This window comes from Peromyscus californicus, unplaced genomic scaffold (genome assembly GCF_007827085.1).
Source record: "Peromyscus californicus insignis strain IS unplaced genomic scaffold, ASM782708v3 Scaffold_2__1_contigs__length_46816999, whole genome shotgun sequence".
In the NCBI taxonomy this organism is placed as follows: Eukaryota; Metazoa; Chordata; class Mammalia; order Rodentia; family Cricetidae; genus Peromyscus; species Peromyscus californicus.
Window position 1 is genome coordinate 4,505,338 of NW_026294540.1, and position 18,452 is coordinate 4,523,789.

General features: G+C 54.2%; 1 protein-coding gene across 3 annotated transcripts in view; it reads left to right on the top strand.

Moving 5' to 3' along the window:
- Ube3b (ubiquitin protein ligase E3B) overlaps positions 1-18,452 on the top strand; it is a 48,082-nt gene that overhangs the window by 27,351 nt on the left and 2,279 nt on the right. For 2 of the 3 annotated variants that reach the window (XM_052755073.1, XM_052755074.1), the window contains 10 exons: positions 4-103; positions 3,931-4,050; positions 8,863-9,039; positions 9,148-9,258; positions 10,228-10,365; positions 10,597-10,662; positions 11,964-12,022; positions 14,288-14,470; positions 15,155-15,266; positions 18,117-18,209. In XM_052755073.1, the coding sequence (XP_052611033.1) occupies positions 4-103; positions 3,931-4,050; positions 8,863-9,039; positions 9,148-9,258; positions 10,228-10,365; positions 10,597-10,662; positions 11,964-12,022; positions 14,288-14,470; positions 15,155-15,266; positions 18,117-18,209 (1,159 nt within the window). Of the gene's footprint in view, positions 1-3; positions 104-3,930; positions 4,051-8,862; positions 9,040-9,147; positions 9,259-10,227; positions 10,366-10,596; positions 10,663-10,907; positions 11,282-11,963; positions 12,023-14,287; positions 14,471-15,154; positions 15,267-18,116; positions 18,210-18,452 lie in introns of those variants that run through there. The other variant, XM_052755075.1, reaches the window with a different exon arrangement.

An 18,452-nucleotide genomic window follows, 5' to 3' on the forward strand; every position in this document is an offset into this window, starting at 1 on the left:
AAGGGATCTCAAGCCTGGCGTGCTCTTCCAGGAGCTCGACAAGGACCGCAAGAGGGCTCAGCTGGTCCTGCAGCACATCCCCCATGTTGTTCCTCACAAGAACGTGAGTCGATTCGGTACCTTCTGTCCCTGTGCTGTTTCTGGCTCCTTCCCATTGTGAGTGGAAATGGCTGTGCGGCGTCACTCGTCCTGCACACAGTAATGGCCTTTCTTACTCAGGCACCTTGCGCTGTGTACGGGGGAGCAGACAGAGGAGGCGGGGTGACGTCAGGTGACGTGAGGTGTGTGCTGTGTTAAATCGCAGCACGCGGACCTCATGGAGCCCTCAGGGAGGAAAAGGGGTCAAGAGAGGGCTCCCACATGGTGGCAGGAAAACACTAACTCCAGCAGATTGCCCTCTGACCTCCACACAGCGGCATGGCAGGCACCCACACAATCACCTGCACGCACGAACCAAGTCATTAGTTGATTTTTTAAGTGAAAAATAACTTCAATTAAAAAAGTCAGCCAGGCGGCGGTGGCGCACACCTTTAATCCCAGCACTCGGGAGGCAGAGCCAGGCGGATCTCTGTGAGTTCGAGGCCAGCCTGGTCTACAGAGTGAGATCCAGGACAGGCACCAAAACTACACAGAGAAACCCTGTCTCATAAAAACAAAGAAAATTGTCAACGATGTCCCACTGATGCACTCTCTCATTGCTTGGATTTCAGTTTAGATTTGCATAAAATTGTTATATGAACTTTTAGATCCACTGTGTGAGAGTTAAAGTAACTTTTTTTTTTTTTTTTTTTTTTTGGTTTTTCGAGACAGGGTTTCTCTGTGTAGCTTTGCGCCTTTCCTGGTACTCGCTTTGGAGACCAGGCTGGCCTCGAACTCACAGAGATCCGCCTGCCTCTGCCTCCCGAGTGCTGGGATTAAAGGCGTGCGCCACCACCGCCCGGCTAAAGTAACTTTTTAACTTAGATTTCCCTGCATCTAATCAGTAAGTATTTTCTAATTCATGAAAAGTGGGATATTCACTCTGCTATAACTCAGAAATGATAAAAATGATACGTTCAACTCAGAGAAGTGGGGTCGGGCTTCAAGGCTGGGACAAGAGAGAGTATGAAGGATGGGGTTGGAAATGAAGCCAGAGCCTTGTGAAGCACGGCTGGTCTCCTGAGGCTGGTCCAGAACAGAGGCCCTGCTCAGAGCTGTGCTTCAGAAAGATGGCTCTGGCCATGATGTGGGGACTGGCCAGAGCAGTCAAGCCAGAGGAGAAAGGTGACCGAGTCCACAAGGCACACTCGCCAGCAAGAAGGGCTGGAGGTGGAAGCGGGGTCTCTGGCTGGGAGAGCCACCCCAGCTTAGGGAGCTAGACAAAGGCAGGTCTGTGAGCAGCAGGAGGAGGTGGGCAACAGGGGTCTGTCTGCTGGGCAGGTGTGTGTGTGTGTGTGTGTGTGTGTGTGTGTGTGTGTGTGTGCTCAGGGGTTCATCAGAGAGCACAGAAGAGAAAAGGAAGGAAAGCAAGGATGTGCGGTCACTTCCTGGGGCGTGCGCAGGCCTTGGGAAGGGTCAGGCACTCTGGTAGGAGCATCCGGGATGTGCTGGACACTGGGACAGTACCATGCCCCCCTCAGAAAAGGCCTCCCTTCTTTCCTCCCCCAATAGATACATATTTAGAAAAGAGTGAAAATGAAGTGTTGGTAATCCTCACTCTTAGAGATACTGAGTTCTCGCTGCTCTCTGACTGATTTGAACACTTGGAGTCACTGTTCATTCCGCCCGAGCCAGGGACGTGCCTGCTTACACTCCTGCTTCATTGACAGGCCCTTAGGAATGAGGGCACCTCCTGGAGATTACCCAGTCAAGTGTGCCATCCCTGGGAGACCACACACGCACACACACACTCACACAAATGCATGTGCATGCACGCACACCTCTGCTAGAAACTGCACGGCCTGGCAAAGCCAGCCATCCTGTGCCATGTTCTAAGGGATGGTGCAGTCCTCCTCACCGGTAACTGCCTGCTGCTCGGTAATGTCTGCCCTCCGACTTTGAACAGCCCCCAAAAGGTAGTGTCTCCAATCTGAGGTTGAATCTCCTAAGATTCACAGTGGCTACCATCTGCCTTGTGAGTCTTCCATTTTCTGCAGGGCAGGGTGGCATGTGAGGTAGGGTAGGTAGCTGTGAAGTGGGGAGGTGACCTGTGAGTGAACTCTGGCTTGAACTTGGTCCCACTGTCCTGGAGAGAATGGTCTTCACTTAGGTGTCTGCTGGGTCACTGAGGCTTCCCAGTCTCTTAAATGGTGGATAAGGTTGCCTTGACCCTCCTTCATGCACCATGGAAATCTAGAACCCAGTTCAGACTGCCTATGATTCTGAGAGGCCCGTAGCACTCCCATAATCCCCTGTATCTGCAGCTCCACTTCTGGGAACGGTTGCTATCCACACTTCACAGGTGGCCCTACTGAACAGTTGAATTATAGCCCCACATGACTTAAATACTGTTTCTCCAGCTGCTGAGGAAGGGAGAGGTGGGAGCGGGCCACTGGGCCCTCCTCTGTCTGCTCCCTCCCTCATGATCTTGGAACCCTCAGAACTTCGGATGGGATGTGGAACATGGTCCTTTTCTTACTTCCGGGTACATTATGGAGGGGCAGTCCTTCCACTGAGTACCTGTGTTGTCTTGGAAGCCACTGGCAATTGCTTTTTCTCTTAAGGACTGTTTTTCCTTGATAGAGGTACTGCAAGGATGAAGTGAAATGGAGGGTCATTATTACTGTTTTTATCAGGCTTAGCTATTTTCCCCTCCCTCCCTCTGAACCTCCTCTTTCCCTCTTCCCCATCCTGCACCTCCTGCGTATATATTTAAATCTAGACTCCATGTGTGGAAGAAAATACCTTTGTCTCCATCTGGCCGAGTTCCCTTGGCATGATGGTCCCCACGCCTACCCATTTTCCTGCAGATGATGTGATTGCACCCTTCTTTACTGCTGGATAGAATTGCACTTGTTTTGTGGACATCCATCTAAGCTGGTTCCATGTAGGTGCTGAGAACCAGACCTGGGTCCTCTGAGAGTAACAAGTGCTCTTAAGAGCTGAGCCCTCTCTTCAGCCCCAGCTCCATGTTTGAAAGTACAGCTGTGGCTGGTACATGTGCTCATCAGCTCCCCTCACTGGGATGCCGTGGTCCCTGTGCCTGTGGTGCCACAAGGCCTGTGTTCTCGGTACTTACTGAAAGGCCTTTGGCTGGGCTCAGTGGCCTGTGCACTTGCTCCGGGCCGCTTGGGAAGCTGAGAGGATGCCTTGAGACCAGGAGAGACCAGCCTGAGTAACATAAAGACCTGAGTCTCTTAAATAAAATAAAGGTACCTGTCAGAATCCTGGGGCTGAGGAGATAGGTTCTCTCTGAGTGCTGACCGGAAACCTGCTCGGGCAGGTCTGAGGACACGGGATACAGACAGAAAGGCCAAGGATCTTTACACTGTAGGCTCATTTTTATATCTGACAGTGGGAAAGATTGCCTTCGAATAGTTTTTGTGTCTAAAGTTCATAGTATTGATTTCCCTTAGAGCAGGCACATCTATTGAAAGCAGCCCGTGTGACTGGCTGTGCCCTGGGCTTCTGAGATGGCTACTGACAATGTGAGAATGAGTTTTGATTGGACCGGTCCTAGCTGGACTCCAGCTGTGGCCTGGCATCTTTCTCTGAAAGGGGCCTGTCTCTGTGCAGGGTTAGCTCTGTTTCTAGTTCCCAGAGGTTCTTTGGGGAATGCTCACTGTTCTCACAGGACGCCTCTGCACTACAGCACACAGGGCGTCCTGTTCTCATCCCGTCTCCGTTGACTTGAGTGGTGGTCATTTTGTAGGGTGGATTTTGGTTTGGTTTGGTTTGGTTTGGTTTGGCATTAGTTGTTAACCGTTTCTGGTCCACTTTTGCTCATTTCAGAGAGTTCTCCTGTTCCGAAACATGGTTACCAAGGAGAAGGAGAAGCTGGGGCTTGTGGAAACCAGCTCTGCCTCCCCTCACGTCACGCACATCACTATCCGAAGGTCCCGGATGTTGGAGGTGAGTGGCCACCTCCAGCGAAGAGTGCTCTGTCGGGTGGATCTGGTGGGTGCCTGCTGCTTCCAGACCCTCTTGTCACGCTCTGGTATGAAAACTCAGAATGAGGCTCTTAGAACAGGAAGGGACGTTTAGCCAGTCAGCTGCAGAGTAGCTGCTCAGTCTAGCGTGTGCTCAGTGCTGAGGGTCTTCAGTGACTTCCTTTGCCCTGTGAGGGCCCCTGGGAAAACAGACTCCTAACACCTCTGTGAGACAAGGTCAAGAGCTCAGTGCAGTGAGCGCTCTTCCTTCCTCAGGTCTGTGCTGACTCCGTTGTCCTGGCCAGCCTGTCCCCAGCCTTGGTTTTGAGGATGCGGTGCAGGCATTACCCTGCCTGGGTCATATAAATTCTCTCATGGCAGTGCTCAGGCCTGTAGATACAACAGGAGATTCAAGCACTGTCACCTCTAATCCACACCTTGTCCAGGGTTGCCGCTCCATGTGGCTACTTCACAAGTTAGAAGTGGGTGCCCTGTCCTTAAGCACGTAGCCTCTGGGTCACATTTTCACGGTGTCTTGATGTGTTTTGAGGTGAGCGGAAAGTCTGGAAGGCTGCCACCAGGCGTGTCCTCTGTAAAGCAGAGGTTTAAACCTCCTGACTGTATCGCTAGGGCACTGCTGAAGGGCTGTATGCTGTCTGTCTGTTCCTGTGTGTCTGCCAACAGTGTTGGTGACAAGCCACAGTCTGACTTTGGGGTTTGTTGCTGTTGTTGTTGTTTGTCTTTTCCAGACAGGGTTTCTCTGTGTAGCCCTGGCTGTCCTAGAACTCACACTGTAGACCAGGCTGGCCTAGAACTCACAGAGATCCACCTGCCTCTGCTCTGCCTCCTGAGTGTTGGGATCAAAGGCGTGCGTCACCGCCGCCCGATCAAGTCTTCCTTCTTAGTGGGCTGAACTCGACTCACTTGTCATGTCCTCAGACCTTTGTCTGTGCTGTCCATACTTCCTCGCCTGCGTTTTCTGCCTGTGCGTGGCGGCCACGTCACCAGCCACCCGCGTGGCTGTGGCCCAGCAGCCTCGCTGGCAGCATGAGTGCCATTTATGCCCCTGTTACTGGATGTTTTAGCTCCCGGGACTTGTGGTTCTCAGGAGCTGTCCAAACAGTAGCGTGTACAACAGTTGGTGTTCTCACCTTCTTAAAGGTACGGCTCAAGAGGGGGTGGCTTAGTGGTAGAACACCCGCCTAGCATCCGTGAGGCCCTAGGTACCATCCCCAGCACTGACCCAGCAACAGAAATAAGGTCATGTACGAGCAGGCTTGGCTGGCTGTGTGGCTGGGTGTGAGCATTGGTCTGTGTGCTACACGAGGAAAAAGACCCTCCGCTCCACTGTTGCAGGCGGTGCCCTCAGACGTGGTCCTCTCAGCTGTCAGCCTCCGCCAGGCAGCGGCCGCTCTTAGCTGACGTCAACTAAGATGTTAGCTGACATCTGGCTTCGGTGTCGGGGAAATGGGTGGGCAAGAGGGTGGCATGTCAGTCACCCCAAAGACACACATCTGCTCAGTGTCTCTTGACTTGCCATGTGGACATGTGAGTGTTGTTTTTATCTAAATCTCAATCATTCGATTTACCAATAGACTCAGGAGCCAGATGCTGGGGGGAAAGCCTGCGAGCTCAGAGAGGCAGAGAAAGCACCCTGCTGACCTTCCTCCTCAGCCGACATCCCTGAAAAAACTTTCCCCTCCACCGTCCCAAACAAAACTCCTCAAACTGATCATCCCTCCCCTCTACCTCCTGTGCACCTCTCCATCCCCCTGACTCCCTCTTGCTCTCTGTGGTGGTCACTTCCTGTCAGCTGGTTGCTTGCTGTGCCTCTTGACCTATGGCTGACTTTATCTAATTCTGTTTACAGTAAACAGAAAGCCCTGGGTTAAATAAAGGTGTGTGCTAGGCTGAGCCACACCACAACTGGAAACAGAGTTTTCCAGTAATAAGGCAGTCTCGGGGTTCAAAGTGTAATCAAATATCCTGTAACATGTGAGTTCCAGAGGACTTTGAATTTTAAGAGAAGACCCCTAAGTTCAGGAGGGTCTTATGTAAAGCTTCAGATCTGCTACATTGTGAACTAATTAAATTTTGTGAGGTGCCTCGAGGGCCGAGTTGTGGCCACCAAGTAGCCTCTGCTTTCCTCTAAAGCTTGTCTGTGTTAACAGTGTCTCCAGCACTTTCCTCATCAGAACTGGGTGTAGCTGCCAGTCTCTGGGGTCTCAACCCTCCCCCATCAGCTAGGGCCGGCACCCACCTCCTGGAAAACTCAGGAGGTGTGGCCTGTGCTGTGCTGTGTGCTGAGGGTGGGGCTCCTTGGCTCCTCCCTCAAGTGCCACTGCTGAAGGGGGTTACCTGGCACCAGCTCTGCAGGGCTGAAGCCCCTCAGGGGTCACAGGAGACAGTCTAACTTAGGAAAGCCCGCTTTCCTCCTTGCCTTCCATGAGAGCATACTTTGTGGTGAACCTACCTGACTTAAAACGTGAAAGGGTCATTTACTCCACCACCCCAGCTCTCATGAGCCTGGGGTCTGGGTACCCAAGGCCTTTTCTTGCTGTGGACACAGGGGACGTCAGGAAGCTGATACCTCACTGTTCTGGACCCTGGCGCCCTCCTGGCGTGGACGTGAGGCCACGGTTCTGGTCGATTTTACCAACCATCCTGCACAAACAACCCTTCTTCAGGTCAACTATCATTAGTCAGGACGGGGGAAGCTCAGACATGCTCTTATGCAGCCCTTGCCCCTCACCCCTTGCCCTGTCAAAGGCAGAATCGAGGCCACGTAAACCTAGACTTTGAATCTAGCCCCCTCTGGTACTCGTGACAGCCTGGCCTGACAGACCTGGCTCACCATCCTCCACTTCAGCATGGTGGACACTGACTCCATCCTGTGAAGCATGTGTGTGATCCTCACGTAACCACAGCAGTGCCCACAGGGCAGGGGTTCATCAGAGGAGGCAGGTGGCACATTCCTCTTACAACCTCTTGAAGAGGGTGGTGTGGCTCAGATCAAGCAGGAATGAGTCTCCATCACTTGAGCACCCTCACGTGCTGGCTCAGAAGGTCACGTGTACCACCCCATTAAAGCCCCAAATCCACACCTGCAGACAGAACAGAAAAGTCGTCAGGTACCAGGAGCATGCTGGAGCCCTCTGCCCGTCCTCCGGGTCCTGCCCAAGTGCCGGTTCATGGTGTTGAGTGCCGCCGCCGTCGCCCAGCAGCTCACTCCGGTTCATCTTAACTGTTCTCAGGTCGGGTGGGTTGGTTTGGTTTCCAGGCCTGGGCTCCTCTGTAACTCAGGCTGGTCTCCTACTCACAGCGATTCTGCCTCAGCCTCCTGAGTGTGTATGCTTACTTTTCACATGTGTGCGCCCACAGCTGGCTTCCTGTTCCCACAGGTGCCCGGGGACTATGGCTCACCAACCTAAGAGAACCTCTGCCAAGAGGCAGAGACACCACAGGAGGGATTTCTGTGTCACTAAGCATGACAGAAAGGCAGCGAGGGTACCCCAAACAGGGCTCCTGTGCTGCCGGGTTGTTCTCTGGCTGTGTGTCAGAGTCGACCAGGACAGCACATGGCTGGATGACAGGTGCCGTGGGTGTGGTCTGTGTCACGTCGGCTAACTGTGACAGTGCTGCTCCAGGACAGAAACCCCAGCACCCGACACCACTAACAGTCAGATGCCAGGAAAACTTGTTCAGATGAGAACCGGAGGCCTCTGCCTTAGGCAGGTCCCTGCTGCTGTGGTGAAACCCTGACCAAAAGCCAGTTGGAGAGAGAGCAAGGCTTTATTTGGCTCGCACACCCTGAACCGCACTCCATTAAGGAAGGCCAAGGCAGGAGCTCAACTGGGCAGGAAGTTGGAGGCAGCAGCAGTCACAGAGGCCACAGAGGAGCAGGAGCGCTGCTCACTGGCTTGCTCCCCACAGCCCTGCTCAACTGCTTTCTTAGAGCCCCCAGGACCGCCAGCCAGGGCTGCCCCCACCCATCACTAATTAAGGAAATCGCCTACAGGCTTGCCTACAGCCAGACCTTAGGGAAGTCTTTTCTCCGCTGAGGTTCCTTCCTCTCAGGTGACATAAAACTAGCCAGCACGTGTGTTTTAGTAGACTTGGAACGTGCGTGTGGAGTTCTGAATGGGAGATGTGCTCTCATTATCTGCAGTTACTGTTCTTGGTTTCCAGAGCTTGGCTCACACCCAGGGCCTGACATGGACTAAGCTCACTTTCCCACGCACTCTGCCAGAGCCACACCTCTCAAATGGCTGTGTTTTGAGGGAGCTGACCACAGTCCAGCAAAACTCAGACCTCTCCCGCCACTGATGACCCTCCTACAGACCCAGCATCACTGCTGCACCTGGACTCTGTCCTGCCTGCCTTCTGCTACCGTATTTCTGCTGCCGGGGGGTCTTTCTAGTTCAGAAAGGCGGCCCAATTGCTCTGACTTCCCCAGCCCCCTCCTAACAGTTACCCTCAGCACCAGGACCCGGGGTTTTCGTTTTATAATGTCATGTAGGTCTGACTGCCCATGAGCTGAAAGATACTCCCAGCATTAAAGAAGGGAGAGAGAGATCCATCTTGTCCCCGTGTCCTCCGCCTCTGATGGCCCAGAGGTAGCACAACTCTTTCTAATTCTCTCTGTGTCCTCCTGAGGGCAGTCTCCGCATGTCAAGGAGTGACACGTCGTAGCCATCGAATGAATCGTCCCATGGGCTGATGTCCTGACTTGCACGTTTAGACTCCTGGGTTTGCTGAAGCTGCACTCCTCATGGTTAGAACTCTGTCTTGGTAGGATGGCTACGAACAGCTCCGGCAGCTTTCCCAGCATGCCATGAAAGGTGTGATCCGAGTGAAGTTCGTCAATGACCTTGGGGTGGATGAAGCGGGCATCGACCAGGACGGTGTCTTTAAGGAGTTTTTGGAGGAGATCATCAAGAGGGTGTTTGACCCAGCACTCAATCTGTTCAAGGTGATTAAGGAGGCACCGGTGGGCTTGGCAGCCGCCAGACACAGGGAACCAATGTGGAGTGAGGACGGCCCCTTAACTTCCACCTCTCCCTGTCCTTCCTCCTGGCAGACAACCAGCGGAGATGAGAGGCTGTACCCCTCACCCACATCCTACATCCATGAGAATTACCTGCAGCTCTTCGAGTTTGTGGGGAAGATGCTGGGGAAGGCTGTGTATGAGGTAGGCACTCAGAGTGTGGACAAGCGCAAAGTGCCGCCTGAGAGGCGGGCATGGTGGCGCACCCTGTAATCCCAGTCTGGGATAGGTAGCAAGACCCTGTCTGCAAAAGAAGAAAAACACGTGTCGGAGGTGGTGGTGGCGCACACCTTTAATCCCAGCACTTGGGAGGCAGAGACGGGTGGATCTCTGTGAGTTCGAGGCCAGCCTGGTCTACAGAGTGAGTTCCAGGACAGCCAGGGCTACACAGAGAAAAACAAAAACAAAAAAGGACTGTCTTGAAAAACCAGAAACAAAACAACAGCAGCAGAGCCATGCAGTGATACATGAGAGGTGGCGTGTGAGTGGTTTGTTTGTGGTGGGACCTAGAGCTCCCACGCCTAGTCAGTACTCTCTGCTGCTGACACCCCCAGCCCAGTGCTGAACCTGTCACGTGCGTGGAAACTTCAGGAGGTGGAAGTCCCTGGGAGTTAGCAATCTAGGGCCGAGAGCGTGGGTGTGGCCAGCAGTGTAGCGGGTACCTGCCTTACCTTCCCCTGAGCCGGGCACTTCTCTGGGAAAGTGGGGTAGGAGGAGCTGCGTGACTGGGTTGTCATCCGCGGGGAGGGCCGGACCTGGCCCTAGGTCCGCGTCTCAGGACTGTTGGCTTCTGCTCCTTGGGCTCGTGGGGTCGAGGTAGTGGGGTTTCCTCAGGCCTCGGGGGAGTCCCTCACAGCTCCTGGTGCCCATCCATCGACACCCAGGTTGTGGCACCGCCCGAGTAGCTGAGCAGAAGCCTCATCCCTGCGCTACATGGCTCCGGGGCCTGTGCCCAAGACCGTTGCTCTCCAGGACCCCCACCCCCAGGACGTTTCTTAGGTGGCGGGGAAGGACAGCTCCAGACTAAAGAGACACCCCTGGCGCCCTCGGGCTGCCCCGCAGCCCAAGGTGCCCTGGCTGGTGCCTGAGTCCCCACCCTCCTCGCTCTTGCAGGGGATCGTGGTGGACGTGCCCTTCGCTTCCTTCTTCCTAAGCCAGATGCTCGGGCACCACCACAGCATCTTCTATAGCTCCGTGGATGAGCTCCCTTCGCTGGACTCAGAGTTTTATAAAAACCTTACCTCCATCAAGGTCAGTGCTGAGTGGCGGGTGAATCCACAGCCAGCACCGGCTAGGTTCCACCTTTCCAGTCCCTGAGACCTGGAACAGCCCCAGCCCTCCCCTCTGACCCCTCTCACGGCCTCCTCCGTCCTCATGAGGAGCGGCCTCTGCCTGAAGGTGGGCAGCGCAGCTGTCCCTGGCCTCGCAAGGCGGGAAGACCTCCGCCCACACAAGCCCACTGCTTTCTCTCTGCTCCCTTAGCGCTATGATGGAGACATCGCTGACCTCGGGCTCACACTGTCTTACGACGAAGATGTCATGGGGCAGGTATGTAGGCTGATCTGGCAGGCTGCTTCCGGTGTTGGGACCTGCCGGTTCATGGGACTTCCCTCAGAAATCTGCCCACTGAGGGTCTGTCTGTCACCTGGCCAGGAGGGAGCGTTTCCTGTTCTTCTCTGCCAGCCTGGCCTTTGCATGCTCACCTCAGCCAGCCCCTCAGAGCCTGGGCTTTGCCTGCGTCTCGTCTTGGGACTTGAGGCAGTGTCTGCCTCCACCCCGCCTTCCTGTTGTAGTTGACAAGCTGTGAGCCTCAGTTTGGAAATCCGTGCTGAGGACCGGCCATAGAGATGGCGGTTTCTGACGTGATGTGGAAGGACAGCACCTGAGGTGAAGCTCCTCTAGGGAAGTCAGATCCTTGTCACACTGTCATCAGGAGCAGAGAAGAAAACGCCCGAGTCAGGCAGGCGGAAGCCATTTCTGTCACGGTTACTGGCACGACTCTCCATGTCCTCTGCCCCTTCTCTGTGTCCCTGCGGGAGGCTCTCTGTCCGCGGAGCCTGAGGGCTGCTCTGGAGAAACCAGGAGCGCGTTGGTACAGAGCTGGCTTCTCAGACTCGGCCTGTGTCACCTCAGAGCTTATTCGGTCTCTAGAGCATCGGCAACACCTGTGTGTGGAGTGTGCTCTTGTAACGTGTGCCCTGTGGCTTTCAGACTCACGCACATGTGTGAGTGAGTGAGTGTGCGTGCGTGCATATGTGTACATGTGTGTGTGCGTGTGTGTGTGCGTGTGGCAGAGATGATACTATGTCTCCTGGAATATAATCTTTCCCCCACTAAGTCCACGCTCTTACCACATTTTTTAGGTGGCCGTGCAGTATTCCCACGTGGGGATGTTCACACCCCACTCCTGCCCTTAGCACTAACTAGCACAGGTCCTTGTGTGGCTTCCAGCACCCTTAGTGCACACGTGTGGACAAGGATTAGATGAGAAACCTTTCCTGTTGGTCACATGAGGCCTGCTTGGTGGTGTTTTGGCCCCGGGGTTTTGTAAAAAAATGATCGCGCCGGGCGGTGGTGGCGCACGCCTTTAATCCCAGCACTCGGGAGGCAGAGCCAGGCGGATCTCTGTGAGTTCGAGGCCAGCCTGGGCTACCAAGTGAGTCCCAGGAAAGGCGCAAAGCTACACAGAGAAACCCTGTCTCGGAAAACCAAAAAAAAAAAAAAAAAAAAAAAATGATCGCTCTCAAGCCTGGCATCTTAACTCCGTCATTACCGTGGTCGTTTGTGCCGGGCCTTTCATGTTCCCTGTTAGAACTCTCTCTGGTAATTACTCCTGTCTTCTCCCCCAGCTTGTCTGCCATGAGCTGGTTCCTGGAGGGAAGACCATTCCTGTTACCAATGAAAATAAGTGAGTATAACAATTAGACGGTTAAGGTCAGCACTTGAAAAGACTTCATTCTGGCTCTCCGGAGCTATGCTGAGAATTTATTAAGATAGATTGAGATGGAAAGAGTCCATAAATATCATAATGGAATTTTCTGGTTGTAGTTCTTAGGCTGGAATTGTATTAAATTCAATTTGCAAAATAAGAGTGGACGGTTTAGTCTTCGCCGAAGCACTTGGACGGTCAGAGGCACCGGCCGCTGTTCTTAGGAATGTAGTGAAAGCCCCGCTGAGGGCTGGAGCCTGAGCAGCGTGGGCGTGCTGTCCTGAGGGCAGCAGGCGAGTGAGCAGGGACACTTGAGAGTGACTGTTTGTGGCTGTTCTCCGGAAGACAGTGTGAGTGCAGATGTGGCAGATGTGCGCGTGGTGGTGGGTTGAAGGAAGCGCTGAGACAGCAGCTCCCGTCACAGACAATGCGGTTCTAGTGATCTGTCCTGGGTGTCAGTCCTTTGACCCCAGGAACAAACCCCTGGTCTGCACCCAGGCCAGCCGGCCTAGTGAGGGGTAGAACGTGGCAGGAGGAGGGGCGTTGGGCCTCTCGTCGGCTGTCTGCCACCCCTGCTCGGGATTTGAACTGTTCCTGTGAGTCGACTGGTCCCAGTACAGCCCCCTGCACCTTGTTCCTCTGGGGTCAGCTAGTCTGGTAGCCAGTGTGCTGGGGGAGTTTTGTGTTTTAACTTTAACAGTCGGACAGTGGTCGGCAGAATCCAGACATGTCAGCGTTGCCCTGTAGCCACGGGGCATTGGTTTGAAAACTTGAAACAAAGCACTGCCCGCAGAGAAGAGGTGACTGAGGTTTGGGTCTTGGTGCAGGGTGAGCCCTGGTCCTGCCTGTGAGTGACCTGTGACTGTTCCTCGCAGGGCAGCGTGTGAAATGTGTAGAACAGCTTTTGAGATATACAAGGGGTTGTGAAACTTTTGACAGCAGATATGGGACATGCCCTGTAGATCCTGCCCACCCCGCAGGGAGCTATGGCCAAGGGTGATGGTGTGTGTGTGATATGTGCAAATAACAGTTAGAAAAAGTGAGTTCACACAGCCTAAAAGGTCAGGGGAGATGAGTCTACACAGGCTGAAAGGCCGGGGAGGTGAGTCTGTGCGGGCTGTGCTGGAACAAGATTCGTTCCTGCTGTGAAGTCTAAGGGAAACTTGTGTCATAGCTCGGGCCTATGGTGAAGCCTCAGAATATGACAAGGATACCCAATCATGCCCTTGTCTCAGGGGCCCGGCAGTGCCTGCTTACCCCCAGGCTTCTGGGTATTCAAGTTCCTCTCTCTGTTTCTCTCTAACATGCGCGCGCGCGCGCGCACACACACACACACACACACACACACACACACACACACACACACACACACGTATTGGTAACCTGCTTCATAGAATACATGGAAGGAGGAGATAGTCAAAAAATTCATTTGAATGTATTAATGTATAATGTTGGTTGCTGAATGACTTTTAAACTAGAAATTTTTCAAGGTCAGTGACTTTGGCCTGGGCATTGTGGGGCAAAACAGAATTATTTGGGCTATATTTAACATGGCGGGGTTTTTGTTTGTTTGTTTTTTGAGACTTTCTCTGTGTTTCCCTGGCTGTCCTGGAACGCACTCTGTAGACCAGGCTGGCCTAGAACTTAGAGATTGCCCGCTTCTTCCTCCCGAGTACGACGTGGAGTTTTTAACGGGGTACTTGGGCATGTTTGCCCACCCAGCAGTGACACCAGCAGGCTTGCTGGAGTGCCAGCCTGCGGCTGTAGATAAGCCAGCTCGGGGAGCATAAAGCACAAACGGAAGACCCTTTGCCTGTCGCTGTTGGTACATCTGACCTCCCTGTTGACCCTGGAATAATCCAGAACATGGGGCCCGTCCAGCACCACAGGCTCTAGAGGAACTTTGAACGTGAAGTTGTGGGAGCACTAAGTTGTGTCCTTGAGAGTGATCAGCTGAGGCTCACCTATGCAGGTGGCTCTTTAACTCCTGAGAACATGGGGGGTCATCCCAGGGCGTTCTGTTGGGTGCTGTGCCTTGGACACTTGGTGCAGTCACGGGGCCCCACAGTGTGTGTATGACTTAGGAGCTTCCATCATGGGCATCGCCGTCATTGTTCTGATAGATGCTTGAGTGTGGTTTGTGTTTTGAAAAATGGTTCAAAAATGTTAGGTTTATCTCCTAGCCTACTGGGCAGCAGCCTACCCCAGACTATTAGTTCCATTGTTTCTCTTTCTTGTTAACAGAATTAGCTACATCCATCTGATGGCACATTTTCGAATGCACACACAAATCAAAAACCAGGCAGCTGCTCTCATCAGTGGCTTCCGTTCTATTATTAAGCCCGAGTGGATCCGAATGTTCTCTACCCCTGAGCTTCAGCGTCTCATCTCCGGGGACAATGCGGAGATCGATCTGGAAGATTTAAAGTAAGGGGCAGTGAGGAGGGAAGGGTGACATGCTCAGGCCATCTAGGAGAGGTGTTCCCCTCACTGGGCTCCTAATACCAAGTCATTCTGGGAGCCCCCTGAGAACTGGGTGCTCTTTGAGGCTACAGCAGAGCAGTGCTGGAGCCACTGCCCGGTTAGCTTCCCAAGGATGAGGCCGTGACGTGTGAGCTTGTGTAGATGCAGCTGCCTGCCCGTACCCATGACGCCAGCACAGTGCTGAGCAGCGCCCTGCCTGTCCCCATGACGCCAGCACAGTGCTGAGCAGCGGCCTGCCTGTACCCATGACGCCAGCACAGTGCTGAGCAGCGGCCTGCCCGTACCCATGACGCCAGCGCAGTGCTGAGCAGCGGCCTGCCCGTACCCATGACGCCAGCACACTGCTGAGCCCCGGCCTGCCCGTCCCCATGACACCAGCACACTGCTGAGCCCCGGCCTGCCCGTACCCATGACGCCAGCACACTGCTGAGCCCCCTCTTGAGCAGCGGCCTGCCCGTACCCATGACGCCAGCGCAGTGCTGAGCAGCGGCCTGCCCGTACCCATGACGCCAGCACACTGCTGAGCCCCGGCCTGCCCGTCCCCATGACACCAGCACACTGCTGAGCCCCGGCCTGCCCGTACCCATGACGCCAGCACACTGCTGAGCCCCCTCTGCTTGCTTTCAGGAAGCACACGGTGTACTACGGAGGCTTTCATGGGAGTCACAGAGTCATCATCTGGCTCTGGGACATTCTGGCTTCCGACTTCACGCCCGACGAGAGAGCCATGTTCCTGAAGGTATCTCCTTTACAACTTCCATATGCGTTCCTGAACACTGGTGCTGTCCTCGGGCCGCTCTGTAATTCACACTGAGGGCCACACGTGTCGGCATAGCCTCGCTCCTGTGCTGAAGGCTGAGGAACAGAGGGGCTGGAGAGACGGGGCCTGGCCTGCGGTCTGCTCCTCACTGGAGCAGGGTCCTGTGTGCCACTGTGCCCCACCTCATCATCCTCATACTGTCTCATTCCTTAAGAAAATAGTGACACACGCCTTTACTCCCAGCACTCGGGAGGCAGAGGCCGGCTTGGTCCACATGGTGAGTTCCAGGACAGCCAGGGCTACTCAGAGAGACCCTGTCTCCAAAAAAAGAAAGAAATACAGACAGTTCTAAATATTGCTCCAGTATAGTTTCTTGTCCGAAAGGGACCACCCCCAGTACCGTTTCTCAGTGGTGTGAACGCATCACGTACACAGACAGTGTCCCGAGGAAACACAACTCTCTAGGCTGACAGCACTGTGTGTTGCTTTGAGCGAGCACAGGTGTTGAGTCAGGTTCTCTCTGTGTAGCCCAGGCAGGACTTTGTAGCCTAGTCTGCCCCAGACTCAGGGCAGTCCTCCTGCCTCAGCATCTTGAGTACTGGAATTCCAAGTGTGGCCTCCATGCCTGGCTTATTTGTACTTCCTCAGATACGGTACGTGCCGTTAACTGCTGCTCTAGTGTCGATGAAGACTTGTGTGTCCACTGTGTCCCTGGGCGCCATTGGTTTCTGATGACTGACCTCACAGAGTTGTAGGCATTTATAGGATACCGAGTAACACACATGCCTGTCCCTGCGTCATGTGGGTGGATTGTCATTAACACACATCGTCACTTTGCCACCTGCCTGATTTCTCTCTGGAAAGTCCAGGAGTGCATTTAGCACCCCGGAGTCTTTGCCCTAAGGCCTCCTGGCTAGCTCGCATGCTTTCTCTGTCTCTCCCTGTCTCCCCCTCCCTCTCTTCCTCTGCCCTCCCTCTCTCCAGGCAGGGTCTCATGTGTCTCAGATTTGCTGTGTAACCTGTAGCCAATCATGACCTTAGAGTCCCGATCCTTCTGTCTCCACCTCTGAATGCTGGTATTACAAATGTGTGCCATCACACCCAGCGTACACACGTGAGCTTCTTTTGTGACCGCTTTTGTGAAGACAGTGTGGTGGTCTCACCCACCAAACCAACAGCTGGTCTTCCTTGCTGGCCATCCTGAGTTCAGTTCCCTCCCGCTGAAGAAGCCTTCACCCACCCCAGTCCAGCCAGTGTACACACGGGCTCCACTCGTCCACGGGTCTCCAGGGCACAGGAGCGTCTGTTGCAACAAGTGGTTCTGGGCGCATAGGCTGCTTTTCCCAGCAGTGCACCGCCCGGGGAAGAGCAGTCTGCTGCTTGTGAGGTTGCATGTCTGCCTCCTAGAGAGCAGTGTAAGTGGTTCACACTTGAACAATCAGTCACCTGCCTGTGCAACAGGTGAGCCTTGGGTCACCTGTCACCAGACCGGCACCTGTTACTCACCTGCCTTCTGTGGCTGCACAGGCTCCGGGGCCAGCCAAGGGAGGTGTAAGTTCTTGCACGAGAGGATATGACCGTGTTGCTTTTAAATGTAGCGAGAGCTGACGTTTCCCGTCCCTCTGACCAGCCCGTCTGCAAAGTTAAACTTGTCAGAGCGGCAGCCTGGTAACTTTTTTAAAGATTTATTTTATTTTTATTGATATGTATCTGCTGTGTGTGTGTGAGAGTACCCTCAGAAGCCAGTTAGAATTACAGGCAGTTGTGAGCAACCTGATTTGGATACTGGGAATCGAACTCAGGTCCCCTGGAAGAGCAACCACTTCCCTTAACCACTGAGCCATCTCTCCAGCCCCAGGAACATAGTGACTTACTAAAAGCTTTTGAAGCATGACACATAAAGCTGTCTACCTATTATAACATCACTAAGTGGTCGTCTTTGACCCACACAACATTAGCTACTGAATTTTGGAGCCACACTTGGAATTCTGTCTCTTAGAAAACACCATGCGTTTGGTTCCTGCTGAGTTGAAGCAGGGGTTTCCTAGGTCTTCCCCACACAGGCTGACCTGTGAGTTTCCAGCTTGGTCAGGTGTGTGCAGAGCGGAGCGAGCGCATCTGAAGCAAAAGCAGGGCTGTGTTTGGAGAACGCCAGGAGGTGCTGGGATGCTGCTGAGAAGGTGGCTGGCTGCCCAGAGGCCCCACATCCAGGGTCCCACACCTTGGTCCCCACAGCTTCTCTGGCTTATAAACCTGGCTTTTCTCAGCATGCTGATTGCTGCCAAATCTCCTGCGGACGCAGCCCACAGGATGCGCTGCATACCTGCAAGACACCAGTGTGTACCAATGCACGAGGTCACGGGTACAAGCCACGCTAGGACTCACTGGCTCCAGGCCTTGGCTCGTGGGCACCACTAGCATCTGCTCACCCAGGCCCCCTCGGATGTCACCACTGCTGTCCTCCCTGAGGACAGATGTCACTGATCCGTTCCTGCTGCTTCCTGTACGACAGTGCAGTAGAGATCTGCTCTAAACTGTGCTGCACAGCAGGAGCTGAGGGATGTCTTCAGCTACAGTGTCCAACAGTGATGTGAACAGGAGACCTGTGTCAATGGGCTGTCACTCCAGTGCCCTCCACGCCATCGGTCTTGCACAGCGGGCCAGTTTCCAGAGTGGCACCCTGAGATATGTGATGTGTTCTGGGTACATGTTGGGCCAGCATCTCCCTGTCACCCCGAGTTCTAGTGAGAGATCAGTGAGCAGCCCACAGAGGGAGAGGGGCCCGGCATGGCTTCCCCGACTGTCCCACTGACTCGCCTTGTATTGCAGTTCGTGACCAGCTGCTCCCGGCCGCCACTCCTAGGATTTGCCTACCTCAAGCCTCCATTCTCCATCCGCTGTGTGGAAGTGTCAGATGACCAGGTCAGTCAGGCCATGTTCCTTCCCTTCCTTCCCTCTGCTCAGTTCTCTGCTGCGCCCATCGTGTACCCCACACCCCTGCCTACATGGTTCCCCGGGCCTGAGTGCCACCCACAGCGGGCACTGCAGACCCAGGCCAGCGTGGGCTGTCAGCGCTCTTTCTCTGGGGTCCCTCCTTGGGGAAGGCCTGCGGGAGTGTGTAATTGCTCTTTTCGTGGCTGCTGCTCTGGCAAGGTCCAAGAGGCA